This window comes from Orbicella franksi, chromosome 6 (genome assembly GCF_964199315.1).
Source record: "Orbicella franksi chromosome 6, jaOrbFran1.1, whole genome shotgun sequence".
Lineage (NCBI taxonomy): Eukaryota > Metazoa > Cnidaria > Anthozoa > Scleractinia > Merulinidae > Orbicella > Orbicella franksi.
The window spans coordinates 2040001-2067449 of record NC_138150.1 but is presented as its reverse complement, the minus strand read 5'-3'; the positions used below and the strand labels follow the sequence as shown (position 1 = coordinate 2067449).

The 27449-nt window shown below is 39.1% G+C and overlaps 4 protein-coding genes and 1 pseudogene across 5 annotated transcripts in view; 2 read left to right on the top strand and 3 right to left on the bottom strand.

The window, feature by feature from the left end:
• Positions 1 to 39: 39 nt before the first annotated feature.
• On the bottom strand, positions 40 to 6542 carry LOC145490235 (uncharacterized). Its single transcript, XM_081469357.1, has 8 exons — positions 5591 to 6542; positions 3569 to 3634; positions 2379 to 2652; positions 2015 to 2257; positions 1435 to 1573; positions 1207 to 1323; positions 1046 to 1089; positions 40 to 798 (listed from the first exon to the last, which is right to left on the bottom strand). The coding sequence occupies exons 1-8, from the start codon at positions 6005 to 6007 to the stop codon at positions 392 to 394; spliced, it is 1707 nt and encodes a 568-aa protein (XP_081325483.1). The 5' UTR covers positions 6008 to 6542; the 3' UTR covers positions 40 to 391.
• On the top strand, positions 3627 to 12332 carry LOC145490240 (uncharacterized). Its single transcript, XM_081469364.1, has 2 exons — positions 3627 to 3668; positions 10777 to 12332. The coding sequence occupies exon 2, from the start codon at positions 10893 to 10895 to the stop codon at positions 11760 to 11762; it is 870 nt and encodes a 289-aa protein (XP_081325490.1). The 5' UTR covers positions 3627 to 3668; positions 10777 to 10892; the 3' UTR covers positions 11763 to 12332.
• A 696-nt stretch (positions 12333 to 13028) lies between these two features.
• Positions 13029 to 16333, top strand: LOC145490241 (epididymal secretory glutathione peroxidase-like; annotated as a pseudogene). The gene is made up of 2 exons (XR_014049679.1): positions 13029 to 13768; positions 14907 to 16333. The product of XR_014049679.1 is annotated as an epididymal secretory glutathione peroxidase-like (transcript).
• The window catches only part of LOC145490244 (uncharacterized), a 14188-nt gene continuing 2657 nt past the window's right edge, over positions 15919 to 27449 (bottom strand). Inside the window, exons 2-4 of the mRNA XM_081469367.1 lie at positions 20309 to 20690; positions 17920 to 18136; positions 15919 to 17375 (exon numbers count right to left, since the gene is read on the bottom strand). Of these exons, the coding sequence (XP_081325493.1) occupies positions 17179 to 17375; positions 17920 to 18136; positions 20309 to 20518 (624 nt within the window). The 5' untranslated portion in view covers positions 20519 to 20690 and the 3' untranslated portion in view covers positions 15919 to 17178. The remainder of the gene's footprint in view (positions 17376 to 17919; positions 18137 to 20308; positions 20691 to 27449) is intronic.
• LOC145490247 (uncharacterized) overlaps positions 22314 to 27449 on the bottom strand; it is a 6811-nt gene continuing 1675 nt past the window's right edge. The window contains exons 1-4 of the mRNA XM_081469370.1: positions 26546 to 27449; positions 24848 to 25053; positions 23986 to 24208; positions 22314 to 22515 (exon numbers count right to left, since the gene is read on the bottom strand). The exon at positions 26546 to 27449 is cut by the window's right edge and continues 1675 nt beyond it. Coding sequence (XP_081325496.1) covers positions 22319 to 22515; positions 23986 to 24208; positions 24848 to 25051 — 624 coding nt within the window. The 5' untranslated portion in view covers positions 25052 to 25053; positions 26546 to 27449 and the 3' untranslated portion in view covers positions 22314 to 22318. The remainder of the gene's footprint in view (positions 22516 to 23985; positions 24209 to 24847; positions 25054 to 26545) is intronic.

The window sequence follows — 27449 nt, the reverse complement described above, 5'->3', positions numbered from 1 at the left end:
CATTGCATAAAGTTTGATGGTCAGAACTTTTGTACTACAAGTGTTCAGAAGTGCTGTGCTTGTCAGAGTTAACATTGGGGACTGTAACTTACTGTCTGAACCCAAGCAACATGAACACTTTGTTTTAATTTTGATGTGATAACTTTGCCAAAGCCATTCACATTACAGGTTGAACTACTGCGTACCATCAGGGTTTGCAGTTCATCATAAAATAGGATTGGTTAACCCTTGTGACGCAACATTCCCCAAGTATCATTTGCACATTTTTTTTCTGATTTGCAGTGTAGTGTCCAAATCATACACCAAAGTTGGGTGTGGCTCAAGGACAGCTCATCTTTTAGGCGGAGTTCAACTTAGATCTCACTACCACCAAAGTGTCTTGTTAGAGGCTCTAGTGCAGCTCATCATAGCCACTTGACTCAGATTCGACATCACTCTCATACCCATCTAGAACCACATAATCATCAAGGCTCTCTGACGCTGGCTCTTCTCCACAAGCTCCTCCTTCAGACTCCCATCTTCCCACAGATTTATTTATGCTTCGATCACTGCCTGCTTCCTTTGTTCTCAAAAAGAAAGCACTGTCACTAACATCATCTTCCCATCTCATCACACTTTGCAGTAAGCACTCTGCAGATTGACCCACAAGAACTTCAATGTCACTTTCATCATCTGAATTCAAGGGCATCAGTGAACAAGCCGGTGTTTCTCCAATTTCTTCCACTTCTTCAGGGATGGAATACATTGCATTGTCACCAGAACTTGATGATTCATCTGTTGAACTAATTCCTGAACCATCTGCAAAAAGACATGGAAATCTTTTCAGATCAAATTGGGGAATATCAAGCTTCCTTCTTTTTTTGTACAGCACCATGGACAACATTGCAACAATTATATTTTCCCACAACCTGATGCGATGTTTCAGAATTTTTTTCTCTATTATTTTTAACTGAGATCAAAGTGAATAATATCAATCTTGGTTAGGTATGTTTGGCTATTAGTTTGTCTACCCTACAGTGAATACTACAACACAAAACCACCTTACCTTCCTGTCGAAGTCCTGTTGCAATGGCTGGTCCACATGTTTTCCTACATTAAGTAAAAAGTCAAATGCTTAATCATCAGAGTAAAAAAATACTAACTACGGCAATGTTGTTGAACTAGAAGTGTTCAATTTAAATACATAAGGTAATCTACTATACTGACCAGCACTGTACTTGGTGCTTGTCCTGGTATGTATGAATGACCATGTAAATCATAGATAACAGCTCATCAAGATATTCATTTCCTGTCTTTTCCACTTTGGGCAATGATTCCAGAATGCTGGAGAACAGAAAAGAAGGTGTTAAGAATTCTCACCGGCAAGGACAAATCCTGAGTAGAAGCAACAAAGTATATTTTTCCAAAGCATGCGTAATTCAGATGCTGCCTTACATGTTGGCAAGTTGCGAGATTTGTTTCAGGGAAATCACACAAGGTTTCGTTGCCAGCTTTAGCACCCAGAAAACTCTGCGGATGAAGTAACAAGACCAGAGCTCTGCCTCTGTTACTGCTTCGCTTGTACGATGAAGAACTGGAAAAGAAATTGATAAAAATGCAACTTAGTTTATTTCAAACTGACTATTGATTTTTGTATTATATTTATGTATATTATCAGCAAAAAATTATTTAATTACAGGTGCATTTTAGTTCAGTCAGAATAAACCCATTTCTCTATACATTGTTTTTAGTATGCTTGTTTCTGTGCATAGCTCATGTAAATGCTAGCTGTAAAATACATCTGTATTGAGATAAGAGTCATATACCAACAGGGCACACCTGGATTAAGCTTCAGGAAGTGGCCAGACAGCTCAATATGACATCTAACATGCTACTTGTTACACTACCATGCCTCCCACGTTAATAATGCTAATTGTACACCACCAAAGTGTATGTAATTAAACTAATGAATGAAGTATAGGCAGGCTTCTAAAGGTACTTATAGTGAAAGAAGTGAGAAAATGTCTCCACTCACTGATAGTAAGTTTGGATTCCCCTTCCTGCTCAATTTCTGTGGACTCGTCAGTTTCAGCATCATCACTATCTGAGCTGGTAAATACATCTGCTTCTTCACTACTACATGTGGAGTAGGGTGACATGGGACTGCTTCTCAAGATTTCAAGTCCGTCCACCGCATCACCAGACTTCGGCCAAGATGGAGGGAAGAACTGAGACATGGACGGCCTCTTGATGGACCCTTTCTTTAGCATTTTAGGATCTAAATCAATGAACGGTTGATAAATTAATCTTTTTTGAACTGTTTCACTCTGTCATTGGTTTTTATTTTGGCATGAAAACTACAAGTACAAAAATTATGAAAAACGTCACTGTCCACTTACAATGTTGCTTCAAAAATCTCAGTGTGTCTCGGTAGCCATGCCTGCACATGTCAAACAGCACCTCAGGCTGAGGAGGAAAGAATGCACGGGAGCATCTGTACAGGTTCTGAAGTGTAAACTGCATGCTGGTATTTCGTAGCTCAATGTGGACATCGTTTGATGAGCTGTCATTGGGACAGATGTCACTTTCACCACTAAATGGTGACACTGTAATGGTATCTCCTTCTTTGAAGTGTTGTGGCAGATTGTCAGAAATGCCTCCATCCACATAATACTGAAAAAAAAATTCACACAGTTACATATTAATAAAATCTCTTAACTTAGTTTATAAACAACAGCACTGTTCAACTCAACATACATTGATTGTACAGTGTTTATTCAGTTAAGGCAGTTTTCAATTTATCTTGTGATACATATTTTCCAAATGTTTTCTAGAGTTAGGGGGGGTCACACTAGAGCAAATTCTGTTTGTTTTACCAAAAATTGGGCCAAATTGGAGCTTTTCCTAATGCGACCCCTATGAGCAAAATTTGGAAAAATTTGTCAACGGACCAAAAAGATCAAAGATGCCGCAGTGTATGAGTGGGGCAGGCAGATTTTTCCAAAATCGCCCAAAGAAAACAAAAATTCATTAAACAAGTCAACTGCGTGTTTATTTAAGAAAATGGATGCACAGTACTGTTTACAATAGCATTTTATCAGTGTTTACACACAAATTTAGCCTTGTTGTGTGGCTTCATGTGTGACCGGAAACAAACCCACAAAAAATTGGTCAGTGTCAATATTTTTGGGTTATTTGGACCGACCAGAAACAAAAAATTCACTCTAGTGCGACCTACACCTTAGATGTAATATATCAAACACAAAGGAGAAATAAAATCGTAAAAATCTATGCTAATTAAGATCAGATATCCAAACACCGTCACGGTCATGATTTCCCTTGTCTGAAGTTGACGAATGTTATTTAGTGAGTTTGAGAAATACATTTCACTGTACCATCTTAAATAACACAAAACATTGCAACGTAGATAAACATGTACTTTGCAGACTGAGGGGGAAGTGGTCAGGGCTGTAAGATGTCTAGATCCCTTCCCTGCCTATCCCTTGATCCCTGCTAAGTAGAACCTGAAAGAATTTTAATGTAAACAAACAACTTAATGATATAGAAAAAACAAACATTTATTATTTACCTTTCCCCTGAATTTTGCAGGAAGGATTCCAGAGTAGAAAGGAACATAAGAGCTTGCAATTAGCGCCTACAACAAGAATAAGAGATCAGCCATTACTCAGGTAAGGTTTAATATTTTTTTCTCTCGTTCTTTTGCCTCTAAGCTGTTTAGACATGGCTTGCCTATGACCCATTCCAAATATTACACAAAGCTGTAGATAAAGAACCCATTATCATTTTTCTGGTGCTTATAATACCTATTTAAGATTGGCTTTATTTAGCGATTAAGATTCAATAACTAAGATTCCGTGGCTACAAGGTCAAGACCAAGATGATAATATCAACTGATGTCGGATTCACATATTGCAGTAGACAATATAATCATGCAACTTTGTGCAACTAAATTTATTGATGCAACACTTGAAAGTTATTGTCAACAAACACTGGTAGTTAATATTAACTGGTTTTAACAGGTTTCACCAGCTTGATGACAAAACTAAGGATTGTGTCTGTGAAATTTGCACGATGGAATTTAATATGGTCATGTTCTTAGCTTCTCCTCACAGCAGCTCATTGGCAGATTGTGCAAGTGATTAAAATCTCTGTTTGTATCAGGACTGTGCCGGACAAGATAAAAATTAAAGCTGTATGGTGTTGTGAATTAATCATTTCAAGTTAGAGAATGTTTCGTTCTGGCGTGCCAAATCTGGAAGTTCCAAAAATGACTGAAAACAAAACTCAGTCATACAAATAAAGAAAACATACACACACCCCCCAAATTTTAAATTCTTAGAATTAAGCCAAAAATAGAGACTTCAAAAAATAAAGACTTTGAAATGTGGAAACCTCAAATTGCCCGCAGGCTACGAAAATATCCCTTAGTTTTGTTTGCCACACAATACGCCAACATTGTGAATTCAATTCAATGTGAGAAGTGATTCCTGTTGAGAACAATGCACACCTATTTATGGCCTTGGCGGGTGGTAAGTGTGAATTTTAAAAAATGCTTCAAACTGTTGCTGCGTCATCGTTACAACAAGTAGCTGTCAGTATATTGACAGTGAAACATAGCAACATCTTTTATTGTGAAATATTTTAATGCATCAGACAAAATGTTTGGCTGTGTAGCTGACTCATAACTTCCCTAATCGCTATAGCAGTTCCTTTTAGTCTCAGCATGAGATTGCATTCTTTTTTTTTGCTGGAACCACGTACTCTAGGTTTACAGCATGATGTCCAAATAAGCTCAAACAATATGCATGTAAATGAATAATTTGAGAACCTTGAGAGGAGCAAACAGCCTCCAACTAGTACCTTGTTGCAAAATCATCTGCTACTCCTAGCCCCTGTAGTCCTATACAAGCTTTGTATTAGCTTTTCACATAATAATATTGAAAATGATACCATAAAATGTGGAAAGAAAGTAAAAAATTCAACCTTCAGTCCCCCAGCTGGAAACTTTATCCAATAGCAAAACAATTCGTCTAAAACGCGACGCTATGAGTGTTTGTATTATTTATCAAGAAAAACCAAACTGACAATAGAATTATGCAAGTTTACAAACGCGCTTCTGGTATCTTGGCATATATACGGTAACATCACGAAACAACATCCCTACGTTGAATGAAAGCTTCCAGACTTTTACTTTAGAAAAGCGAAATAACCTAGTATTCTTTGATATCAAGTTTCACAGAGTTAAATTCGTGCTTGAAGCCTCGAGGAAGAACATTACCACCATTGCGCAATGTAATTAACTCAACATTACAAAAGTTCAGTTAAAACACGCGGCTGGCCGATTTAAATTTTCCTAGCTTCGAACTGGTGGCCAGATGAAAGCATAGATCTTCTTTATCAACTTCTAGAATAAAGTCTAGAGGCTATCTATTAACTTAACACCACGCGCGCCTTCTGTACACACATCCGCATCAGTCAAATTTCTCGTCGCCAACTTGAAACGTCATGCAAGATGGCCATTATTTCGCCATCGCGTATCGCGAGCAGATCCTTATCCCTTCGAAATTCTACTACGAGACATTCGACTCACCTCGACAAGGTCCTCTTTGGAGAAGAATTCAGACACAATAACGTTTTTCAGATCAGAAACCCTTGTTAGCGACAGGTGAAGCCTTCCGCTAGCGAGTTCGTGAGCGTTATCCGGCAGGATCCTCTCAAATGATCTACGAAGTGTTCTCACCACATTGAAGCTTGGATGAAGCGGCCCCAGTGTCAAAGAGTTCGCTCGCTTGGCGAGCCTGATAACAAATTCAGCACTGTCACTGACATTTAAGTCTAAGAGTAAGGCTATCGCGGCAAAAGAGCCGGCACTTGCCCCACCGTAACATTTTACTCTCTTCAAAAGCGCGGGTGCATTTTCTTTCAAGCACGACACAACTCCGAGATGGTAGATTCCCAAGAATCCACACCCAGAAAACGTCAAATTTAGATCTTTGGTTTCGGCCATGACTATCGATTGTTCTCCTGACTATCCAAAACGGTAATTTCTCGCAAAATCTCACTAGAAAGTCAAGAAAAACTCAACCGACAATCACGGTGGCCGACCACGAGAATTGATAAATAAACATTGCCTCTCTTTTGCGTGTTCTACGCCTAGTCACCGCCCCTCTCTGACCCTCCCCATGGCGCTATGTGATTGGCTAGCGCTTCCAGAAGCCAAAAACAACCAATCAGCGCGATGAAATTGACATAACTCGTTGACGTTACATTGGAAACAAGATTTGAAAACCGGTTTCATGTTGTGTAAATACCAGATTACTCCTTCAAAGAAACACTGTTTATGCGAGCGTGAGAGAGCAGAAGATTGATTTCTCGGATGTATTTCTAATTTTTTTTCAACCGGGTAAGCGACTTTTTTAAGAAACAAAAATTTGTGGTGTTTTGTCTTAGTTTGAGCTACTCATTTCCGGTTCTCGTGAATGACGTACTTCATCCTCGTGAGTCTCGTGAATCGTGACGTTAACGTTTAACGCCTGGCAGTTTTTAAAAAAAAACTTTCACTTTGGAAAGACTTTGTTGCTTTTATTCCTGCAAGGAGAATTTTTCAATAGCAGGAAAAAAAAACTATGTTTCTTTTTGCAAAGTTCAATCATCAGGCACTTTTTGGTGTGTTTTGACTGGGTTCAATTAGCTAATAAGGGGCCAGGGCACCGGAAATGCACGAAGTGCTTGTGGCCCTCCACGCGACACTAATTTTTTCAGGCTCGAGTCCAGAAACAAAAGACCGTTCTGATCTGCTAACTTCCTGTTTTTTGGCAAAAATCCAGTTTGTAAGAAGACTTAACGGGAGGAAGAAGCAAGTTAGTGATTATTACGTAATCACGTTGGTTCTTTTCAAAGCTAAAATATATAATGTTCAGGGGCCAATATCGGGGCAATATCTCATTGAGCGATATTCCTAGAGGCAAAACTTGGGCCTGGGGTACATAAAAGGTCAACAGCTGTACAGTGGATGCTAAAATTCAGCTATCGAATTGCAAATAAAAAAAAACATTCAAGTTTACTCTCCATTTTTTTTACTCCAAATTTTCATCTTAGATAAAAAAAGGTTTTTATTTTTGCCTTGGTGAGTGTATTTTGCTTTCACAGAACAAGTCTTTGAGTGGAAGAAGGAATTTCAAAGAATTTCAATGATTGCGAAGATGAAAGTATATTACCAGTCTGAGAGTGGGAGGCGCCGAAATTAACCCAGCTTGACGTGAAGTTTTCTGATTTTCTGTTAAATATTCCATTCTTTTACAAGCTTTTATTAGCTTGTGTTCTCAAAGTTGTAACAAAGTATTAAACGTGATGTCCGAGGCGAATATTGTTATTTTTCGGAGGTTTTTAATCCGGGCGGAGGGGGGCAGGGGGGTACTCTCATATATATGCTATGTGGGTAAAAATTGAGACTAGGAAGTGACTGTTGAAGATATTGCTTTAGTTAGCGTATGTTGGACGTCGATAGTGATAAAGTTTCTGCATTGAAAATAGCAAGTCTCGGATAGGGTAGGGGTTTTTGGTGTCTAGTCTAGAATACAGTAGCAAAATTAAGCTGATCACGGTCTAATACAGGAAAAGGGTTTCAGTGTCTCAGCAGCACACCCCCTTACCCAAAGTTTTACAGGGTGCCCCCCCGGGCTGTAATGATATAGGATGGGATCACGAATTAATGATCTCTGGTTTCTCCAGTTTGAGTAAACATGGAAAGAATAATAATTTTAATTCACGCGAGGTTTGATTCTCTTGTTAATCCAGGAAATGAGGGTATTAATTACAAGTTAAGAATTCTCAGTTAGTTATGAAATGAGCATTATGGTCACGTTTTCTCCATTGTTGAGGCTTTTGGAGTCATGGAATAAACTTACCCATTTCTTATTGTCAACTCACACACGTGTCTTTCGAGCTTTTTGTAGCTGGCTTTGGAAACTGGTTGTATTAATTTTTTTCGGGCGAGGACAGTTAACGGTACAGACTGTTACTGGTATTTTTTTACATCGCAGGAAAAGGTCTGACTATTTTCAACATATTTTTATACAAACTTTACTTTGGGAAGTCGAGAGAACGCTTATGTATGGCATGGAGTTGTGCCTGTGGCCCTTTCCACGGATAATCGAAATACGTTCTCTCTTCGATACTATTTTAATTAGGCTCAAGATTAAATTTTATCCATCTCTCGAGCCATCTGTAAGCCGGATACTAGAAATGTGCAAAATTTAATATGTTTTAACGTATCGGTTACTTATTTTTCGGAAGTAAGAAACAGTTTAGACTAATATTTCTCAACTAGTTATGACCTAACTACTTGGGTTGCAAACATGCTTTATTTTTCATCATTTTGTTATGCTAAATTTCGGCCATTTTTTCGGTCAGTTGAGTTTTTTCAATGACGCCGGCCCTTTTAATAGGCAGAAGATTGATATGTCGAAATCAGGAAGCTTACAAAAAGACCTAAACCCTTATTTCTCTCGGTTTCACATATTCTTAGCTGCGAGAAACAATAATAGTCTTTACCTGCAGTAGACTCAATATTTTTTCCTTGTTTTCGTGTCGTTAAGGCAGATTATAAAATAGGGAGCAGATTTACAGCCAGTGTATTGACAGGGGTCAGGTTACTGGAAGTTCTTTTAGCCTCAGGGAGTCTGCAATGGTGGTTGCTACGTGAGAACATGCGCATGCATGCAACCTTTGGTTTTACGAAACGGTAACATTATATGCACTAATAAGCTCCTACAGACGCCATTACGGTGAACCTCGCCGATTTCGCTTCAATGTTCCAGTCTGCTTTTTTTAATTGTAAAGAGACCACTCCCATCTCCAGACGGGTGAACTGAACACTGAGTGCTATTTTAAAAGAAAGATTATTTCATGAAACACGTGAAGCACGCAACTGGCGGCGAAAGATATCTCGTGTTGAACATTGTAGTGTCTACAGTAAGCAATCCTTTTGCGCTATCATGACCTGGTAAAGAACGCTGTCTACAAACCACCGCACACAAAGCCGTTTTACAGACTCTTTCATACTAGTAACTATTTGAAGGCCGCCAACTTTGTTTTGAACACTTTACCTTGGAAAATTCTGGCCGATATTGTGATGGAGTTTGAAATGTAAATTATGTTAGCTTTGGGCAGTTTCTCTGTAGACAAAGCATACAAAAGAAGTATTGTTTTCGTTCTGACTTAACTGAAATTGTACTAAGGTTCAAAGCATTTGTCTACCGTTACTGGAACCTCGCCGGCTCTATCTTACATGTTTGTTTGAACTTGCGTGTGGCAAAGCGAATGTTGCACTCTCCTTGTCCTTCGGAGACAAGCCAGGAAATTAAAAAATAAAGATGCTGCTGTTTTCAGACCCAAGAAGTTTCGTGTTGAACATGCCCGAAGAACTTGTGCATCAACATCAATGGTGTCAAACAGTGAGATACCACTGATAATTTAAACCGCCCACAAAGCTTTAGTTGCTAAATGTCCTAAATTAGCCATTTTCATATCTGTCTATAAAACCCCCAACTGGTCTTATAATACGATTTGCATTTGAAAACTCTCTGGTCAGAGACAATACAATGTATTGAATGTAGTGTTATATCGAAGTTGTGTATCTTCTATTCCAGAAGAAGCTACAAAAGATCTTTGTCATCTATTGTGTCCACTTGAACAAAAGAGTTAAGCTCTTGACTTGGAGTAGCATTGAAGACCTCATGCAGCTTAAAAACTCTGGTCAAAGACAATACAATGTTTAAAATGTTCGTGTTTATGTCAGAGTAGTGTCTGATTTATTCCAGGAAAAGTAGACAAAAGATGTATTATGTCTACTTGAACAAGAGAGTTAAGCTCTTGAATTGAAGTTATACTGATTGAATTGAAGACCGCATGCAATTTTTATCCTGGTCGGCGGAGACCACTTGAACGAGGCTCTTTTTCGGGCAGATGCAAGAGATTGAAAAATCTTGCTTTATGCGCGCACACAATCGTTGCAAAATATTGCAAATACACAGATATACACAGAGGAACCCGCAGAATGAAGCATCACGAGATGCAAGATTTCTTTCACTTCTTCAGCGAATATAACACAGTGCATAGGCAAAAAACGAGGCACAGTTCTTATTTACCCAACCTCGTCCCTAGGAAACATCAAAAGGTTATTTCCGTTTTATAAGAGGGTCGCTAACGAGCAGAAATGAAAACCTCGTGTGTTATTATATGGAATAGTAAACTTTTGTAGCTCTTAGTTCATCACCAACCTCCGTAGCGAATTTGAAAAGCTCACGCGTTGGTCCAGCGCGTTGCAGCCAATGTCACATGGCAGATAGGGCCGCAATGCGTACACGTGCCACGATGCAGTCGTCTGCAGATACCAAAGATTTTCCCGCCAACTTGCCTTACATCCGTATTTATTGAAACGGAAAAGATGGACTACACGACTTCGAGCCATGTTTGCCACTATTGACGCCATTCTTAAATCGTGTGATAGATGGGAACTGAGTACTTTAACAGAAAACAACTGTTCAATTTGCGATATAAATTGATCGTTATTTGTTTGCGAGGCCATTTTCGAAACGATGAAACAACTCTCGTTTGTTTTATATGAACAAACATCAACTCAGCTACGCCTCGTTATCTCTCCCCTCGTGATAATGCGTTATTATGTACTCACGAACTAGAAGATGGGGGTGACAGTCTTAGTCTTGAATGACATTTTTTTTTTCATCGACTGTTCAATTTTCTTTTTCTTTCCAGGAACTTGGAGCCAACAAAGCACAAAGAAGTATCTCGTCAACATCAAAGTGACTTACGCCTGGCAGGTTCATTTATTCTTGTCCTTCAGCGACATTTGTTCCAAGTTCAGGTGTATAATGATAGATGATAAATATGAAGCGTTTTTGGCTGTCGCTGTGTTTCTGGTCGGTGCATTTTTACTTGTGTTTTACAGCGTACCTCTTGGTTCAGGCATTTTGATCATAGCAGTATCATTGCTGTGGTATAACCGCCATCGTGTTCGTCGTATGACCGATGTGGAACTCTACAAACTTCACGAAGTACCCTATTACACAGACGAGGTATCAGCCCTTGTGACGTCAGAATGGCCCGTTCCCTTAACTGCCGAGGGTATCGAAGAAGCCAACTTTGTACGTACGTCAAGCTTGAAGGAATCGCGTGATACGCTTCCTTGCCATTTGCTGGCTTTGGCTTCCAGTAATGAAGTGAAGCAAGTTGCTGCTCACTGCGTGTTACGCGAGACTTCCTCCTCTCGGCCACCTGATTTGAATAAATTTCTAAGGATGCTTAAAATGGGACTTCCTCTGGCTGCGGTTCAACAGTCCATGGAAGTAGCTGGTTTAGATCCATCATTGTTGAGCGCGGAACACTCCAACGAGCTGCAGCCATCTCAGCCGCCTTCCTTAAACCCAATCCATAACGTTACGTTATCTGCCCTTGTTGTGAAGCCTGAGCTCCGCGGTCATGGCCTGGGGAAGAGTATGTGTGCGTATGCGGTCCAAGTGGCTACCAGTCTCGGGGTGAAGGAAGTTATCGGAGGCTGTCGAAATGAACTTGTTGCCTTTTACGAAAAGCTCGGTGTGAAAAAGAGGAGCGCTGAAAAGAGAGAACGGATACCTAAGGTTCGACTGGGAAATGAAATGTTTCTTGCACTAGATGATAACGTTAGGGAACAAGCTGCTCAAATACTTACTAGTTACATTCGAATTGTAGATAAAAAGAAATAATTGAAGTGATAGATTGTTTAAGGTAGACAATATGAAATAATTTCATTTATTTCGTAGTGCTCGTTTTTATACTTAAGACGCATTATCCTTCTGGACGAAATTGGGCTAACATTTGTGGTTTTTATTTTTATTTTTTTATTTTTTTATTTTTTTTTTCATTTCGAAGGATAGTTCGTGTAGACGTATAATGCGTCTTGTGCCCGTCTTTGTTTGCCCAAGTTCGTCCAGACGGATAATGCGTCTTAAGTATAAAAACGGCGAGGACGCATTATCCTTCTGGACGGATAATGCGTCCTCTAGTATAAAAACAGCCAATGAAACGGAAGTGTCAGGTTGAGTGGTGGGAATATTAAACTTGTGTTTTCTGTAATGTGGGGCAGTCTCTCGGTATTTTTACAACGTGATCAAAGTCTTCGTCAGCATGTTAGTTTATTTAGGTGATTTTTTTATTTGTTAGGCTGTATAGAGCTGTAATATGGAACTTTTGATATTGACTATATACTACACGAGTAAATAGTGCTTTCTTTGCATTCTGATTGGCGAGATCGGTACTATTTACCTCTGATGGAAACGGAGAAAAACAAAATTGCTTCCCTTTTCGCATTTATTGTTAGAAATAACGCAAATTTTCAATCGGTTGATTATTCAACTTGCGCGGTATATACTAAAACAATCATTCACCTCAGTGTCCGTGAAAGTAGTGGATATTTACCTCCACTTCGGGGAATAATTGTTCTTTATTTCTCTCTTTGCATGTGTTGGTTTTCTCTTTGTTATAAACATACGTTGTCTCTCACTCTTTCGTTTTTATGCTTAATTAAGGTTCAATATCGTGCTAAATAATTGTAATATTTAGATCGCACCAACTTGCGAGACTTTTTGGCACTTGAAACATGATGGATTAAGTTTTATCTGTAAAGACTGCCTCTTGTTTGCTGTTGCTACGGGAATTGGAAATTTTTAAAAAATTTCGAAGTTAATTTTTGTCTTTTATTGGGATAGCCTAGCGGGGATAAAGTTAGTTTAAATTCTAATTTCTACCATGACAAACCTTGAAAAATACACAAAAACGGAAACGAATTCTTATTGGTTGAGACCCAAGGCGAGTGACAATTAATTCGAAAACATGGTCACAGTGCAAAACAAAGCAAATTTATTACATCGCGCGCGTCAATCAAATTATGCAAGCGCGCGAATTGCTACATTCTGCAACAAAAAGAAATTTTTCATGCTGAATTACCAATCAATGCTTTTAATATTAATATTTAGCAACCAAAACCTTTTCAACTTCGCACCAGAGAGAATCTTCCATTTTCTAAGATTTTTCATCTACACAGGTCGAGAGAAACGCGCTAAGGTTTTATGGTTTCATTAATGCCCCAAATGAAATGCGCCGAATTTGGAAGACAGTGTGAAAAGATAATTGTCTTTATCGTGTTTATTATGGTGTATATTGAAGCAGCTGGTGAGAGGGATTCATTTACATAAAAATTCTCGGTCGCTTTCAAAGGTCTGCTGGCTACGGCTCATTGAAGCCAGCGATGGACGTTAGATCGTTCTTCGCTTTTCTTTGCCTGTTTGTAGGCGAGCTAGATGGCTCAACTGAAAGAATCAAATCGAGTACTCTGTGCCACACAAAGAACGATGTGTCGTTTTACGACTTCAACACGAAAGACCTAGACGGGAATATGGTCTCCATGAATCAATTTGCCGGCCATGTTGTGTTGGCCGTGAATGTGGCGACCTTTTGAGGCTTCACCTACCAATACCACAAACTGAATGCATTACAAGAAACAGAAGGTGGAAATTTAGATTCCTGTGGACTAAGAATTGTTGGATTCCCGTGTAACCAGTTCGGTTTCCAAGAGCCGGGGGAAAATCAATACGAGATCATGAACGGGCTCAAATATGTTCGCCCGGGTCATGGTTTTGTGCCGAACTTCCCGCTGTTTGAGAAGAGAGACGTCAATGGCGACAAGGAGGACGAAATCTACACTTTCTTCAAGGTAAGCTCAAGCTTTTATTTTTACATTTTGTTTTACCGAAGATCAGAAATCTGATCGGGATCAACTACGTACTTTACAGATTGCGCCTTTTTGTAATGTTTCTGCTGTTTTAAGGGGAATCTTTTTTTTATTGTCCTTGCATAACGGCTTTCGCGCTTCCAAGCAACAAAATAAACTGAATAAATAAAGTTGTTCGCGGTTATTTAAGGATCCATAGAAGAACACAGAACCAGAAATCCACCATAGAAGAAGGGCGAAACGACACTCGACATATGCTTTTAAGTTAGGCTGGCATTGAGTCGACTTTATATTAAATAAATTTGAATATTAAGTGTTTCCGCGTTGCTCCTGTTTAACTTTCCATGTCTTTGTGTTGTAATATTTTTTTCATAAGAACGTTAAGGCCGAGTAAAGCCCAAAGTTTGACTTACAACTTTCTTTTGCACACACTTGAGGCACCAGCACAGTTCTACATTCTCTTCATAAAACGCCGGATTGTGTTTTTTTTTTACAGTCCCACGAATTTAATTTTACCCGTGCGCGAAAGCCAACCAGTAAGACTAGACAATTTAAAATGGACTGCAGCTCTATGGAAGCTGGCAATGAGTTTTTCGCATGGTTTAGAAATTCAAAGCAAGTGTCTTTCATGATCCCGTGTTAATTCTTTTGAAGAATCGGCGTATTATACTGACTAATTCTGTGTCTAGTCTCACAAGAAGTGCTCACTTGTAATTTGTGCACCTGTTACAAGTTACAACCACGCTTGTATTTATTCAGACTTTCTCCCAGGTTGTCAGAGTTTTCAGAGCTTTTTAGCGCGATCGTTTTTTGATAGTTGAACCCACATGCAGCGAATCTGTGATTGTGATTTGATTGTCTGTACGATTTTACTACGAGTTGAGTTAGGGGTTTGAAACCCAGTCTCGTGCGAAAGTTCTCTGTTTCGTCCGAAGTCCAGTTGTAGACCTGCTTGCGTAACTAGAAAAAAAAACACGCAATTCTAGCCTTCTATCTGCACTTGTCTAGTTATTTATCCACCTGCCTGCTACTAGTCTTTCGTGTGTCAATCTATCAGTCAATATCTGTCTTTCAGCTTTCTGTCTGTCTGTCTTTTCATGATTTAATTGTTTTGTTCCAGTCCCGATGTCCAACTCCCAACGGATTCATAGATGACTTGAGCAACATCAGGTGGTCCCCGGTTCGAAACAACGACATCAACTGGAATTTCGAAAAGGTGTTGATTGATCACAAGGGGCAGCCAAGGGCTCGTTATACCGCTCCATATGAACCAGACGACATACGGAAAGACATCAGAGAGCTTATCAGTGCTTGCCAGCAGGAAAACGAGAAAGCAGGATTGGAAGAATACAAACCACGGCTAAGGAAATTAACTTAACTCGTTTAAATTGTTTTTTTTCTTCCTTGTTAGCTGATCGACATATTTACTCGACACTCGGAGAGCGGATTTATTTTCTTGTTTTCGCCTTTTATTCTGTTTGTTTGTTTCAGATTTTAGTAGGACATGACAATCGGGGGCACAAGGGCCGTTTTTTGACTATTCTTCGTAAACTCACGAGAACTCCGAATGTGGCACTCTTAGGGACCCATAATGTTGCTAGGCAACTATGGTGACGAAAACCACTTGTTCTCCCAACTGAAGACATGACATCAGTTGTGAAGTCAGGTTCCTTAGCAACCAATCTCATTCCCAGGGTTCTGTCTCTTTTGCACCCTGGGAACATGGTTGCTTAGCAGTTTCTCTGATGAGTTACCCCTTCTAGATTTAAGTCTGTTGACCTTTTTCCCTTCGCTGAAGTTCCAACGCTTTTTTTGATTAACCGGCAATGTGCACGATGGTTTAATTTTACTTAACTATTAAAATCGTTCACTTCCCTTCTTCTTGTGTTCATTTGGGCGATTATTTAAATTCCCACTGTGGTTTGAAACTTTCATAAGTAAAGAGAAACGGGATGAGTTCTTGGTAGTGCAGTCAAATGCCTTCTTCGATTCGCTGGTTTAAGTGGGCAATTATGGACATTGTTAGCACAAATTTCGTGGTAATTTTACTTAAAGTACTAGACAAGGAAGAAAAACAGTTTGAACAAGTAAACTTCGCCACCTTTCAAATTATAGAAATTTATTTTGCTTGTAATTTATGATACAATTTATTTAATGTGAAAATGTGAATTGCCTTACGTAAAAAGCGTCCTTTTAAATCCGACAGTGGAAATTCGAAACATGAATTCCGAGTTGGTTAAAACTTCTTCGGTAAACCCGAGAATCAGTTTATCTTCATTGTTTGGGAAGGTCAATTAAGGTATTGTGATGTGGTTCGAGTTAATGACAGACTGTTTGTAAACTGCTTAGTCAGTGAAATAGTCTCGAGTGAAGTTCTTCTCTGTACGGTCTTCAATGCGTTCAGCTGTACCAGTGTAAAGAATTGTTTGAGCCTCTACAATAGTACCCTAAACAGTGCAAATAAACGGACTGAAACGTAACTGTCTGAACGTTTTCTGTGCGTCTTTATGATTATCATTGCAAATTAAAAGAGTTCAGTCACCTTTAAATAGGAGAAAACCTGAAAATAGTGGCTCACTAAGACATAAAAACACCAAAGAGGTAATAATAAACCATGAAGGAACAAGGATGGTGAGGGATGGAGAAGACTGACATGGATTACAAACAACAAACTAGGAAAATTTAGGCTAAACTTTTAAAGATACACAAACCGTGACACGTAGCTCGTTCAAGTCTTCATTAATCGACCCGTTAAACATATACAGTAAAATTCCCGCGTTACTGTGCAGCTTTTCCGTGAAAATTTGTTTCCGTGACGTCAACAGGACAAACCACATCACGTGACATCGAAACGAATTGACCGCGTCGAAATAAGAGACCTAGGTACTAGTATTTTCAGGAAGGTCTGTTAGTAAAGCTTTGGGTGATTTGTCGCTTGCCAGTTGTATGACTTAACTGTTGGTTTCGCTTTTTCCAGTAAGATGTTTAAAGAGCAGCGTACGATTTGCGATTGGCACTTGAAAGTTTTTCAGTCAAAATTTTGCACCAATCCATCAGACTACAGCCTCATTTTCAAAATGGAAAAATGATTTTAACTTGGACGTTTTTAAGGGTTAAAACTGTCTTAAGCACACTCTAGCGACATAAAATACGAAACAAGGCGATCTAATATGGCCTGCATGGTCTTGTATTCAGGTGTACTTTTATTAACTGTAAGGACTTTCGTCTGAGATTTGTGTGGCTTATTTTCGGGAAGCCCATGCCGTTTTTGAGGGAATGCTTACCAATTAACGGAATTTTACGGTACTTTAAATATTACTCACTATTCTATTCTACGTTGTAACTGAAACATGATGACTTGACAGTTCTGCTAATGGCTGTACTTTGATCATTTACTTCTTTCCTTCTAGCTTCATAAGGAGCTGATTAGGATCATAATGAACATCGATCGACTTGATTTTTAAATTCTCGTCAACCTCCGCCACAGCCATTCCATGCAATTCCAGTAATTCACCCGTCGGGGCCCTTCCTTTGTAGGGGCCCGTCCAGTGTGCCCAGTGGCGCCAAGAGAAAGCTACTCGTGGGGGACCTAGGGGACAAAATAGCCAGAACCCTTAACAATTATGGAGACATGTTTGCTGCTGCCTCTTCCGCAGGGTTTCTTACTTTTCTTTTTGCGCAAAGAGCGATTGGGAGAACGGGAGTAAGCAAGAAAGCGCGAGCGGAAGCCGGTAGTGAGTGAGGGGCGTAAGCGCGGGGAGTGATGGGAAGGATTCTTTGGGCCTCTCAGGTCCTTATTAGTTTTTTTTACTATCACGCGGGCGACTGGGGACGAGGCAGTGTTTGCCGTGAAGATAGATGTCATAAAATTTTTTGCAAGCACTTTGGATATGTTCAGGTGAACGTAAACAAAAAAACACACAGGTAAAGATCTAAATATTACGACGAGGAGTTGCAACAATTATTTCGAATTCGGTCAAATTTCACTTGGAAAACGGGTTTAAGGTGACTTTATGGAAGAGAGAAGGGACTGGGAGGCGAATCTCCCTCTCTTTCTCTCTCCAGACTCTTCCCAGTTTCAGCTATTCAAGTATCCTGGGGAGGATGCTTGCTGAATGTAAATTTATCATTACCTGAAAAGACCTCTAGCAGTTCCCATGGAAACCCCTCACTGAAGGCAGACCTGAACAAATTGTGCGAGGATTCAAAAGTGTGAGCCTCACTGTTGTACAGCGGTTGGTTCTGCATCAGGATGTTGTAGTTTCCTTCTTTGATGGCTTCCTTCAACTTGAAAGAACGTTGGTTGTTTGCGCGGATAGTAAATGCCTCTCTATCAACAGACTTCCAGTCCTGCAAGTGAAGAGACGAAGCAACAGAGCATCAGCATTGGGAGCTGTCGTTTTAAGGGTGACATCATGGAAATTCATTTTACAAACTGCCAAATGCGAATCAAACTCAACACTTACAGCATCTGAATAAGCAGTGGCCATCAGTAACAAATGAGATTACCTTTCATTAGAGCTCATTTGCATTGATTGACGCAGACTACAATTTTAAAATCCCCGAAAATTAAATACTCTGGGCAGGGGGAGGGGGGTTACTCTCTTGTAGGGGCTGCATGAGTATGTATAGCCGCAAATGGTGTGGCTTTTGAGATGTTTTGGCCTGAAAAATGGTATAGATTGTTTTTCATTCTGGCTTGGCATTGGGTATTTTGTTTACGAGGACTGAACTAATTTTTTTGCATCAGCATTGACAAATTTGTAGCCCTTCTCGAATTGTACGCAAGTGGTCGCCATTTCTGGTTAGCTGCGGCCGTGTACTAATTATAGAGTTCTGAAATGTGGTATCGAGTTTTGGCCGAGGTCTGAAACAGAGTATGGAAAATCACAGATTTGGTCTGAAAGGCTATGGTGGTAAATAAGTTTTGATTAGAAATTTCTTCAATCCCATATGACCTCGTATAATACTATAGGAACATCATGCAGGCATAATTTTCCAAAACATAATGAGGGTAAACTTTGAATAGCAATAAATATAAAGAATTAAGTCAGTGAGGTTAATAGTTGCCGGAACAATAGTAATATCAATAACAACAACAATAGTAATAGTAATAGTAATAGTAATAGTAATAGTAATAGTAATAGTAATAGTAATAGTAATAGTAATAGTAATAGTAATAGTAATAGTAATAGTAATAGTAATAGTAATAACAATAACAATAGTAATAATAATAGTAATAGACATAGTAATAGTAATAGTAATAGTAGTAGTAATAGTAATGGTAATGGTAATGGTAATGGTAATGGTAATGGTAATGGTAATGGTAATGGTAATGGTAATGGTAAGAGTAATAGTCATAGTAATAATAATAACAACAATAATAATAAAACTTTATTAACGTGCCGAATTGTTTCAGCCGAGGGATAACCCTCTACTAATAGAGGACACCTACCTAAAAAAGAAATTACAATAGCTAGGAATAATTTAGAAATTTGTCTATTTACAAGTTACACCACCTAAGAATAATTTAACCAGATATAGTTTACTATGATCTACTATATTTCCAACGTTTCACTCAATAGGCAACTTCCGAGTTACGCTTTGCCTCTGTTTCAAAACGAATCTTCGAGCAAAATATTTCTTATGAAGCTGATGAGTTTGAGTTGCATGAAAATGAACATGTAGGCTGAACACATCTCTATGCCGGATCGAATATGGTTTCGCATGAAGACAGAGCCAAAAGGCAACGCGGAAGTGGCCTATTCAAGGGTGGATTTAAATTCTCTTTCCGTGTTTATGAGTACGGACAAATCTCTTACGTCAATTTGAATCAGTGTTGCAAGTTATGCCTTGGTTTGGTTTCCTGTGGTCTCGCCTCCGTTCCTCTTCTTTAGCCACATAACATCACGAAACCGACAATTCGTGTGTCTGTTGAATATTGATCAGTTGAACAGAAGGATGCAATCACTGCACGGCACACTTCAGTTGTAAAGATTTATTTGCCGACAGTTGCGCGTAAGTTATTTTGAAAAAAAAAAAAAAGTTTTTTGGATGCCCAGGATATAGCGGATGAACTGAAGGTTAATCTTCTCGGAAAGCGAGGGGATTCAAATAGAAGAATGAGCTTTATTACCGTTATAAAAACATTCATAAGTCGATATACCAAAGTCGGTACGGCGCCTGGTTCACACTAGCGATATAACGACGTAATGACAGTAAATTCAGTGCTTATGCCGGTAATGTGAATATCAACGTAAAGACGAAAGGAAAGTTCGAAAAGATCTGTTTTTTCCTTATCAGTTATGTCGTCGTGTTCATGCTGTTATATTGCTGTTATGTTTGCACTGCAAACATAAAGGACATAGCGTCGTTGCTATGTCGTAATCTTTATGTCGTTATGTCTTTACTGTGAACTAGGCTTAATAGTCAATTAAAAAGTTAAACTAGCTGGTAACTTATTTGCATTATTAACATTATAAACCGACTGGCAATAAACCTGGCAAAAGAAAATTAAAATACCTCGATTCGCGTTTTATGCGAAGCCTCCATTTCCCAGGTCTTGACCAAATCTTCCACAATCTTCTCTAGCGAGCCTTCCTTGTGCGTTCGTGTTCTTCCCTCTAAGTAGGCTTTATTAACCTTTGTATAGTCAGGTTCTCCTTCACGCCACTGAATTCCCGGCTCGTCCATGTACTGCCTGTAAGGACATCCGCTTGTGCTATCCGCCATTGCTGAAGAAAACGATGATGGACCTATCAGTGCCTCGCAGTGAACTCTACCAAATATCTCAGAACTTTTCCGTGCCGTTTACAAAGTTTGTAGAAGGCATTTGGGAATTAGGAATGTGGTTATCATATTAGCAACAGATGGTTGAGTTTTGCCCAGCTTGCGACCTGATTGGCTGCAGTAACAGACACATTCAGCTTTTCAGATATCAATGTAAATCTTAGTATACCCCTCGAGTATACGTATAATGGTCTGCAGTTTAATTTGTCGGTCAAAAATTATCAAATAAGTGCACTGTGTTATTAAGAGTGTGTTTTACGAGCATCTGTTGTACGAGTGAAGGTCAGTTACTCAAAATTTTAGACCTGTTTTAACCAAACTGTGACAAAATCATCGAGGGAACCTTGCTCGTTCTGTCTCTATATATGGCGCGAATGGGATGCTTCAAGAGCCGCGCACAGGTTGCTGTACCGAACAAATAATTTTTCCTCTCAATCGATTTTTTAGTTGGCCGTGCACTGCGCAGTAAGGTCCAGTAAGTTTCGGGAAACTCGGGAAGCCATGAAGTATTGGTATGCGCAAATAAGGGTTGTTTTCTCAAAGGGTATCGGGGTTAATTAGCATCAATATTGCGGCCGCAAAACTGTACAGGAAAGAAGAGTAAGCTCTACATTCAATATCATTCGCTTTTAATGAGATCTTTAAAGATATACAAATGTATATATGTATTTTATTACATTCGATATTTTAATTGGTATTACTTTATAATTCTTATGTTAAAGTTAGCGTGATGAATGTGTAGTTTCTGCTGACTCAATAAATGTGGATGTACAAATCAATGGCAATAACAATAACAACAATAATCTTTATCGACGCACACTAATTTTAAATACCTGAGAAGTATTAAACACATTAAAAGGTGATAACATAAAATAAAAAGGAACGTAACGATTAAAAGAAGGATACAGGGTAAAGGAACCGTAAGGTTTTCGAGTTAGCCCCTTATGGCTATCAGAATTCTACTGGTATACTAATGCAAATGCTATAATCTGATTGGCTGAGCCATTTCGCAGCCATTAGTGTGCAGTGGCTGGAGGTCGTCTACGAAATGGCGACGTTTTCTTTGTTTTTCCACAGTTTTGGAGTAAACCTTTGATGCAAATGGATAATTAAATTCCTGAGGAGACTAAACGAAGGACATTTACGGTTTCTTGACATTATTTAAAAAAAGTTGAAATTATTGAAAAAACTGATGCGCGCGCGCACGTACAACTTCAATTTTGAATGACAATTCAATCCGAGCGATCTTTCTAAGGCGCAAAGCTTAATTATACGTCGAGAAATATTGGAAAACGTTATTTGAAGTAAATTTTAGTAAGAATTCTACTAAAACAATTAGATTATTTGCTCTCGATTTCCATGTCTCGAGCTCATAATCTAATTATTAATTAGTGTGCAGTGGGGGTGGTCTAATAATACATCGAGAAATAATTGGTAAACCGTTATCTGAAGTAAATTTCAGTTAAAATTCTACTAAAACAATAAGATTATTTGCTCTCAATTTTTATGAGGTGATAGTTGATTCGGTCTTCGGTCTCATCAACTACCACCTCAGAGAAATGTCGAGCTAATAGTCTTTTAAGAGTTATTTTTAATACAAAGAGAGCAGCAAGGAAAGAAAAGCAGACCCGGCAAATAATGATGTTGAACAAGAGTATTGTTCTCCAAGTAAATAATGTTCTACGTTCTAACTGAAACATGATGACTTGTTGTCAGTTCTGCTAACGGCTGTACTTTGATCATTTACTTCTTTCCTTCTAGCTTCATAAGGAGCTGATTAGGATCATAATGAACATCGATCGACTTGATTTTTAAATTCTCGTCAACCTCCGCCACAGCCATTCCATGCAATTCCAGTAATTCACCCGTCGGGGCCCTTCCTTTGTAGGGGCCCGTCCAGTGTGCCCAGTGGCGCCAAGAGAAAGCTACTCGTGGGGGACCTAGGGGACAAAATAGCCAGAAGCGTTAGCATTTGTGGAGACATGTTTGTTGTGAAGATAGAAATCAACTAATTTTTGTCACCATCAAATCTATTGCCACGGTGAAACTGAAAGCATTTTGGATATGTACTTAAAAAACACGGGTGAAGAGATACTACGACGAGAGCTGCAAAAATGATTTTGAATTCTGTCAAGTTTCACCACGAAGAAAGGACTGGGGGGAATCTCCGTAACCGCAAAATGTAACAACTAATGCAAAATGTAACATTAACCCGAATTGAAACAAACTTTGTCGCAAAATGTAACAATTTCTTTACCTCGAATTGTAACAACTTTTTAACACAAAACATAACAACTTTTTTTTAACTCGAAATGTAACAAAGCAAAAATGTAAATGTAAATGTATAAAGAAGGAAAATTAGACACATTAGCCTTCTTGTCAAGCTTAACATCTCCTATCAGTCAAATTATACAAACTTACCGGTCACATGACCAGTTTAAAATTTTCTCTTGAACTGAATTGTTCGTCTTTGTTCATGCCAAGTCCGTGTCTATCTGTCCGTGTACTGAGAACGGATGGCAACTTGTTCTCACATTAAACAACCAACAACAGGAACACAACGTGTTCGAAAGCACAAATAATTAATAACACCTGTCAGTCACAGTTGGCAGGGTTGGAAAGCACACGACTTTGAAAATTGCTTATGTTCAATTTCATTTTCGACTGAACAGTTTTAGCTTTTTAGCTAGTCTTTACTGTAACAGTGACTGAGTTTGTGTTCTCTGTTTATCGATGGGAAAAAACCAATAGTGCATTGTGCGTAGAAGCAACTTGAGAGATGTGAGTAAGTAGTAGAAGTCGTTTAACCATTCTTCCTCCCGTATTTACACCTTAACCACCTGATCTGCAGACAACCACTCCTCCTTAACTTGTCCTCTCGCAATTCTGAAAACTTGGGAATATTGTGACCCTTCGCTCCTCTTTCCCACTTTACCATTACTGGTATTGATGGTAAAATAAACAGCAGTTTTGTTTATTTGGGAATCCGAAAAATCCAAGCTTCATAAGGCTTAGACCATCGAATGATAATAGCTAAAGCTGTGCTGAAGGTTGTTGTGACCAAGTTTAGCCACCCGCACACGCTGAAAAGCAATGTAACGTAAGCTTTACTCAGTAATAATCTATCGAAAACGTTGATACAACTGCTTTGTTACATTCAGCGTTAAAGAAGTTGCTGCATTTTGTGTTGAAAAGTTGTTCAGAAATTGTTACATTTTTCTTCAAAAGTTGTTACAATTTGAGTTGATGTTACATTTTGCGTCACAAGCTGTTACATTTCGCGTCAATGTTACATTTTGCGTTAGTTGTTACATTTTACGGCGTAAGACCCTCCCTCCCCAGACCCTTCCCAGTCTCGGGTAAGAGTCTGAGCTAGTCAAGTTTCTTGCTGATTATAAATTAATCGTTACCTGAGAAGACCTCTAGCAGTTCCCATGGAAACCCCTTGCTGAAGGCGGACCTAAACAAATTGTTTGATGATTCAAAAGTGTGAGCCTCACTGTTGTACAGCGGTTGGTTCTGCATCAGGATGTTGTAGCTTCCCTCTTCAATGGCTTCCTTTATGTTGAAAGAACGTTGGTTGTTTGCGCGGATATTAAATACCTCTCTATCAACAGTCTGCCAGTCCTGCAAGTGAAGAGGTTTAGGATGAACAAAACGAAATAAATTGTTCTTCCCGGTTGATGCGTGTTACTTAAATGGATATATAATTCAAAAGAAAAGGGACTTAGCACCTGTAATAGGAATAGCATGCAGGCATGAATTTGCACATCATAAAAAGAAATTTGCATATCATAAAAAGGGCCAATTTCGAATGGCAATAAATAAAGATGCTTTACTGAGGTTAAACGCTATTTACTATTGTTCCAATGTTTCCTACAATTTGAGGGCGGGTTTACATTCATCATGTATGTTGGAGGTCTTAAATGAGCGCGTGCAAATATTTTAGTTTTACTCTTCACATGCTGATCTGTCCCGGGGTCAGTCATGCAGATTAAAGCCCGTGGGTCCTTTGAGTTTTCTTCGCTTCCGTCCCCTCTCTTAACAAGCCAAGCTATGCAACCCACAATAGAAATTCGTATACGCATCTTGTCTGTGTTTGTGGGATTATCACACTGACCAATTGAAGGATGCAATATTAAAACACGATACACTTCACTTCAAAAGAGTTATTCGCAATTGCGCATAACGTTGCATTTTGAAAACAAAAATGTTTTTCAGATACCCATGATTTCGGATGAATTGAAGGAATGGAGATTGGAATATCTCGATTCGGGTTTTATGAAAAGCCTCCATTTCCCAGGTTTTGACCAAATCTTCCACAATCTTCTCTAGTGAGCCTTCGTTGTGTGTTCGTGTTCTTCCCTCTAAGTAGGCTTTATTAACCTTTGTATAGTCAGGTTTTCCTTCACGCCACTGAATTCCCGGCCCGTCCATGTACTGCCTGTAAGGACATCCGCTTGTGCTATCCGCCATTGCTGAAGAAAACGATGATGGACCTATCAGTGCCTCGCAGTGATCTCTAGCAAATACTTTACAACTTTTCCGTGTCGTTTACGAAGTTTAGAAGGAATTTTAAAAGGATATTATGTCATCACCTTAGCAACAAATGGTTGACTTTACTCGCAGTGTGATTGGCCTTACTAACACACATATTTTAATGGTTGGAAACCTAATTATAATGATATCTTGTAGAGCGGTTTTCAATTGATAGTCATAGAGCGGTTTTCAATTGAGTGTCGAAAGTAATTAGACAATTACTTTGGTTTTGGTTTTGGTTTTACTACGGCTTGAGATTGGCTGAGTAGTCTAATTGGCAACTAATTGGTTTGGTTTTGGTTTTACGACACTCAATTGAAAACCGCTCTAAAACCAAAACCAAAACAATGATTTACCAATTAGACCGTCTCAGCCAAAACTGTAGTTAAATTAAAACCAAAATTAAAGTAATTGCCTCATTATTTTCGACACTTAATTGAAAACCGTTCTATGCACTCATTACAGGTTCAGTCGTACCAACGTCTACTGATGTGGATCCGCTGATCGGTCTTTCAGGTTAAACAGAGCTTTTATTATGATCATCAACATTATTACAGTCGAACCTCGATTATCCTTACCTCGATTATCCGGACTTTTTCTCTAGTCCCAATTTTGTCATGAATATTTATTAGTCACGATCAAGATCCGTAGTAATATTCTTTTTAAAACTATAGCATTGAAAGGTGCAGTCAAAAGCGAGTTTGTTTTGCTTTTAAAGAGCAAAAGCATCGTAACCAATGAAGAACACTCGAATGAGTTCTGATTGGCTCAGACTGAGTTGAGTGGTTCAAGATGTACAGTAGACCATATTGTTTTCCAAACGATTTGTAAAAGTGTTGTTTCACGATTAAATGTTGCTTTATTTAAACAGTTTTGTTCTTCATTAATATTCATATTTTCGATTATCCGGACCCTCGATTATCCAGACTATTTCGTCTAGTCCCAACGAGTCCGGATAATCGAGGTTCGACTGTATTTACCATCATTTATAATATTGTCATTGTCATCATCATCATCATCATCATTATTGTTATAGTCTTCTATTTAATAAGTGCACTGGAGCAGTAACGAAAGTGTTCTCCTGCTTATAAAACAAGTAGCCTACATTACCGGGCCAAAGGGCGAAATGCGATACACAAGCGCGGGGCGTGAACACGAGCGCGCTCGTCGCTCGTGTATCTCGTTTGTGCTCTGCCTCGCTAATCCACCTGTTCGGTAGGCTAAAAACATGCCACCCAAGTGCGAGATTGTGTCGCTAAGTCGAGAAGTCTGGTAGACTTTTTCAAATTCTGTCGTGGTGTCTAGGTAAAGTCGGTAAAAAGAATTTAATTTGCTCAGTGTTGCTTGCTGTTTTGTGAACATTTTTTGCACGAGTAAAAGTCAGTTACCCATAATTTTAGAACTTTTCTGACCAAAATGTAGCAAACTCACCGTGATAATGTAACACAAGGGCCAGCCGGGTGAATATTGTTCGTTCTTGCTAACGTCTATCATTGTCTGATTCAATACATCCTTCCCGGTCGATATCTGTTCAGATTTCACAGAAATAAACGTGATATTAAACACAAGGATTTCAGAAAACAGACACAAATGTTACGATGCAATGTACTCACCGACATCGCTCAATATATTGCGTGATGCTTCACAAACGTACTTCATCCTCTCTTGTGCTTCATGAACCCTGCAAAGGGAGCTGCAGTACCGAGCAAACATTTTCTCTCAATCTATATCCTTTCTGGCCGTGCACTCCTCATTTAAAAGTCTCAGCTTCTGCCTCCGAGGCACAGCAGAAAGAAAATGAACAGCTAGAACTGTTTGCTCTCCACTGTAGACGACTGCCGATTTACAAATACCGATTTTATAGTTCAACACATTGACCTTATCTCATGACCGTAAAAGGGTGACAGCCAGGCCTTCACCCACTCTCCCCCAGGTGGTGGCGTTTGCCACTTCACACGAAAAGGGCACTATTCTCTGTATTATAAGGCCAGGAGGGGCGAGAGGCGTTAGGGGCGTAGCGTGCGTTTTTCGTGGAGTACGCAACGAAGAGAAAGTTAATTGAGCGGCGAAGGTGCGAGCTGCTCTGAGGGTTAAAAGTCATGTCCCCAAGGAAATTTTCCAGGCAGCAATTATGGAAAACGTTGAGTATTTAGTAACTTATGTTGTTTTAGATACTCAGCCAGTTTGGGATAATTGATAGTAGTCACTAAAGACTGTCAAAACAGCCGATTTAATTATTGAAGACCCTTTTTGACGAAAAAAATTGGTAATTTTTTTTGGATTTCCGGATGTGCGTACGTGCCAATACGATCGCTACCCCGTTGTCCGTTAGTTT

Coding starts and splice junctions, on each gene's coding strand:
- LOC145490235 (XM_081469357.1), bottom strand. CDS start 6,007: ATGGCCGAAACCAAAGATCTAAATTTGACGTTTTCTGGGTGTGGATTC. Junction 3,635..5,590: donor CCAAAGAGGACCTTGTCGAG/GTGAGTCGAATG, acceptor TTCTTGTTGTAG/GCGCTAATTGCAAGCTCTTA. Junction 2,653..3,568: donor CTGCAAAATTCAGGGGAAAG/GTAAATAATAAA, acceptor TTTTTTTTTCAG/TATTATGTGGATGGAGGCAT.
- LOC145490240 (XM_081469364.1), top strand. CDS start 10,893: ATGATAGATGATAAATATGAAGCGTTTTTGGCTGTCGCTGTGTTTCTG.